We start from the raw sequence: 3,085 nt of genomic DNA, 5'->3' as shown, positions 1-3,085 counted from the left end.
GTAGGAGTTTGCTGCTAATTCACTGATGAACAGTGCGTAATTAGCAATTTTATATGCTTAAAGTCTATTTTTTCTATGCTTTGGCCCTCCCCAACCTATTTTGACTGCAATCGGCCCCCCTAATTCAAATTTCCTGGCTCCGCCACCGTTACCAATTGTAAAATGATGTTTTGAAGGGCATGAAAATGGAGACTTCTACTGCACATGCTCACTTGCTTGCTCCAGAAGCTAAGCGAGCCGAGCAAAAGCTTTACCTTTCTGAAGAAATCCGACATAGTTTGCTGAAACTTTTGATCCTTATTCAAGAACGATTTCCTCCTGGATCTCATATCGACTATGATCCGATTGCACGTGTTCGTACTGCTTTGAAGAAGTATGTATACAGAGTACGATCTGAATAGTAGTACTCCCTCTGGTCCATATTATTTGTCTTAGAACTAAGACAAGTAATATGGATCGGAGGGAGTATTATTTTATATCTCTTGTTGCATCTGTGTTGTTTGAGCCATAAGTGTAATTTTGGTGTGTGCTTTCAGGCACCAATCAAATGAGGTTTCTCCTGATGATATTCCCATTCCTAAAACTCTCACCAACAGTGCTGCTCCATTGCCACGGTATTATGTCAATAATAAACATCATCTTGTTTTCTTTCTTGTTGAATTTATCTTGTTTGTGCTCAAAGATATTTACTGGCATGTGCTCGTGATGTGTGCTACTGTGCTGTCAGGAACCTATCTGAACCATGCAATGAATCTGAAAGTGCAGATGTGATTGCTGGCAGTCCTAACAACATTGTTTTGGGTGCCACTCCATCATGGTATGATGTAGCATCATCTTGTTTTTCTTGTTGCATTTATTATGTTGGTGCAAATTGCTATTTACTAGCGTGTGCTCTGAAAAAAAAATCCTGCCAGGTCTCTATCTGATTATGAATCTGACCAAAGCAACACGAGCGGCAAGACAAGGAAGAGCATTGGAGGGATCTTAGGTAGAAACTTGAAAGAAGAATTCACTGGTTCCAACTTCTACATGGGTTTATACTTATTTATGTGTCTTGTGCGCAAATTATCGCTTACGAGCATCATTTGTTGTTTCAGACAGTGTAACTCTGGAGGATTTGGGTATTCATATTACCAGTGGTGACGTTGTGGCTCATGCTGATACCATACCTGTTCACTCGAGGTATGATTTCAATAAACAATATCTTATTTTTCTTGTTGAATTTAAACTGTTTGTCAGAAGTAATATACTGTTGCTTCCCGAAAATGGTTAACAAGTATACATATTGATTTTAGTGGCGAATCTGATGACAAAAATAACAAGGACAAAAAGAGAAGCAAAAGCGCTGTAAAGATCCAGGGTAACTTGAAAGAAAAATGCATAGCTCCATCTTTCATTTTTATGTTTCTTGTCTCAGTGTTCTCACTAACAAGCGTTGATTGTTGTTTCAGGCATGCTAGGAAATGCAGATGATGAGGTTAGTCAAATTACGAAGCAGATAAATGTTTTGGAAGTGAACATGCTGTTTGTCTTTGCAAACTTATGTCATTTGCATTTACTTACCCTCTTCAGTTTTTCAATTGGACATTGACATTCCTTTTTTTATAGAGCTGATAATCGTAATGAAGGAGCAGCGCTGATAATAATCTACTAAAAAGATTGGCCAAGTCGACATAGACTATCTCTTGGGCTGCAGTACTTTGTGTTATAGTAAACGATTTTATCCACCCAAGCTGAACCCTGTTGTTTTTGGTGTTAATCTCTCCTTTGTGCTGCAGTGTTGTTCACTGGTGTCCTACATTTCCTGTGTTTTTGAATCAAATATGCTTGGTTCTATCTACTGAATTGAGTCAAATATGCTTAGTTTTATGAGTTTGAACTGCAGAGAAGCCTCGTCTACTAATCAGTGTTAGGCCCTCAGTGGCCGGTTTGGCATGCTTTTTAGGTGGTTCTGAGTCAGCCACTTACAGGTGTAGCTGCTTTAAATTACTTTTTGTCATGGGGCATATGTATTCATATGCCACCATTGTACATACCCTTATTTGGTTAAAAACATCGCCTCGAGCACCATGATGCGTCACAAGCTCTTTTTTTGTGCCCGATGCGCCCCACTTTGTCCCTGTATGCTTATGTGTGCACACCGATATTAATCCAGTCGTTTTTTCACATGGGCATTTTATAACGAGAACGGAATTGTTTCCTATCAAATAGGTAGAACAAGAAAAAATGCTCACATGCCTGTCATCAACATCCCTGCATCCCATGCAAGTTCTTCAAACAATCATCATCCAAACATGCATAATGTATTTTAAAATTGACATTTCCGTTTTTGTGTGGCACAAATTTTGCGTATACCATGTATACACACGATTGTAGCGGCCACCGTCTGCTGCGAAGCAATCAACAACAACAAAGCTTTTAGTCCCAAACTGAAAGTGTACCCTGCAGAGTCCCGTTTTAGCTGACACTGACTGCTAATAGATAGTACTAGAAGCATATGTGTGCTTTGCCGTGCCGTTTTCTTCTTTATTTTCGCGTATGAAGCATCTTTTCCTATAATTGTTATATTATATTTATTGTTCTTATAAATTATAAATTATTATGACAATAGCATGAAAAATATAATGAGGATTTTGTTATCTAGAGAAATCATGTTGGCTTGCTACCATTATCATTTTCATATTCATATATTATTAGGGGTGACTACTATATTTCTTTCCACCCCCAACAGGGTCTCATCCGACTTTATTAATATCTCATTACCCATCGAATGAATTTTAGCTAGCTCACATTAGCTAGCTAGCTCACATTAGCATGAATTTTAGCTAGCTCACATTAGCTAGCTAGCTCACATTAGCACTGTCCAGTTAAATCACATATTTATCTATGAACCACCAAAAGGAGAAAGGGGCAATTATACAATGAGATTGGTAGATTGATGCGTGAGCTAATCTCTGGAACCATTCTAAGAAATTGAAAAGCAACGCAGGTCCTTACCATCGTCCTCACCGCGCCACTAGAACAGTAACCACACAACCAAATCGAATAACCCCGCCCCTACACAACAGTGCCATCAAAACTGACC

At 38.8% G+C, this 3,085-nt stretch overlaps 1 protein-coding gene across 1 annotated transcript in view; it reads left to right on the top strand.

Moving 5' to 3' along the window:
* LOC119332734 overlaps nucleotides 1-2,069 on the top strand; it is a 3,895-nt gene extending 1,826 nt beyond the window's left edge. Inside the window, exons 5-12 of the mRNA XM_037605885.1 lie at nucleotides 177-373; nucleotides 537-614; nucleotides 728-817; nucleotides 915-988; nucleotides 1,098-1,182; nucleotides 1,296-1,360; nucleotides 1,452-1,477; nucleotides 1,609-2,069. Of these exons, the coding sequence (XP_037461782.1) occupies nucleotides 177-373; nucleotides 537-614; nucleotides 728-817; nucleotides 915-988; nucleotides 1,098-1,182; nucleotides 1,296-1,360; nucleotides 1,452-1,477; nucleotides 1,609-1,614 (621 nt within the window). The 3' untranslated portion in view covers nucleotides 1,615-2,069. The remainder of the gene's footprint in view (nucleotides 1-176; nucleotides 374-536; nucleotides 615-727; nucleotides 818-914; nucleotides 989-1,097; nucleotides 1,183-1,295; nucleotides 1,361-1,451; nucleotides 1,478-1,608) is intronic.
* The last annotated feature ends 1,016 nt before the right edge of the window (nucleotides 2,070-3,085 follow it).

This window comes from Triticum dicoccoides, chromosome 7A (assembly GCF_002162155.2).
Source record: "Triticum dicoccoides isolate Atlit2015 ecotype Zavitan chromosome 7A, WEW_v2.0, whole genome shotgun sequence".
In the NCBI taxonomy this organism is placed as follows: Eukaryota; Viridiplantae; Streptophyta; class Magnoliopsida; order Poales; family Poaceae; genus Triticum; species Triticum dicoccoides.
The sequence above is the reverse complement of the archived record's forward strand: the minus strand, read 5'-3'. Positions and strand labels throughout refer to the sequence as shown.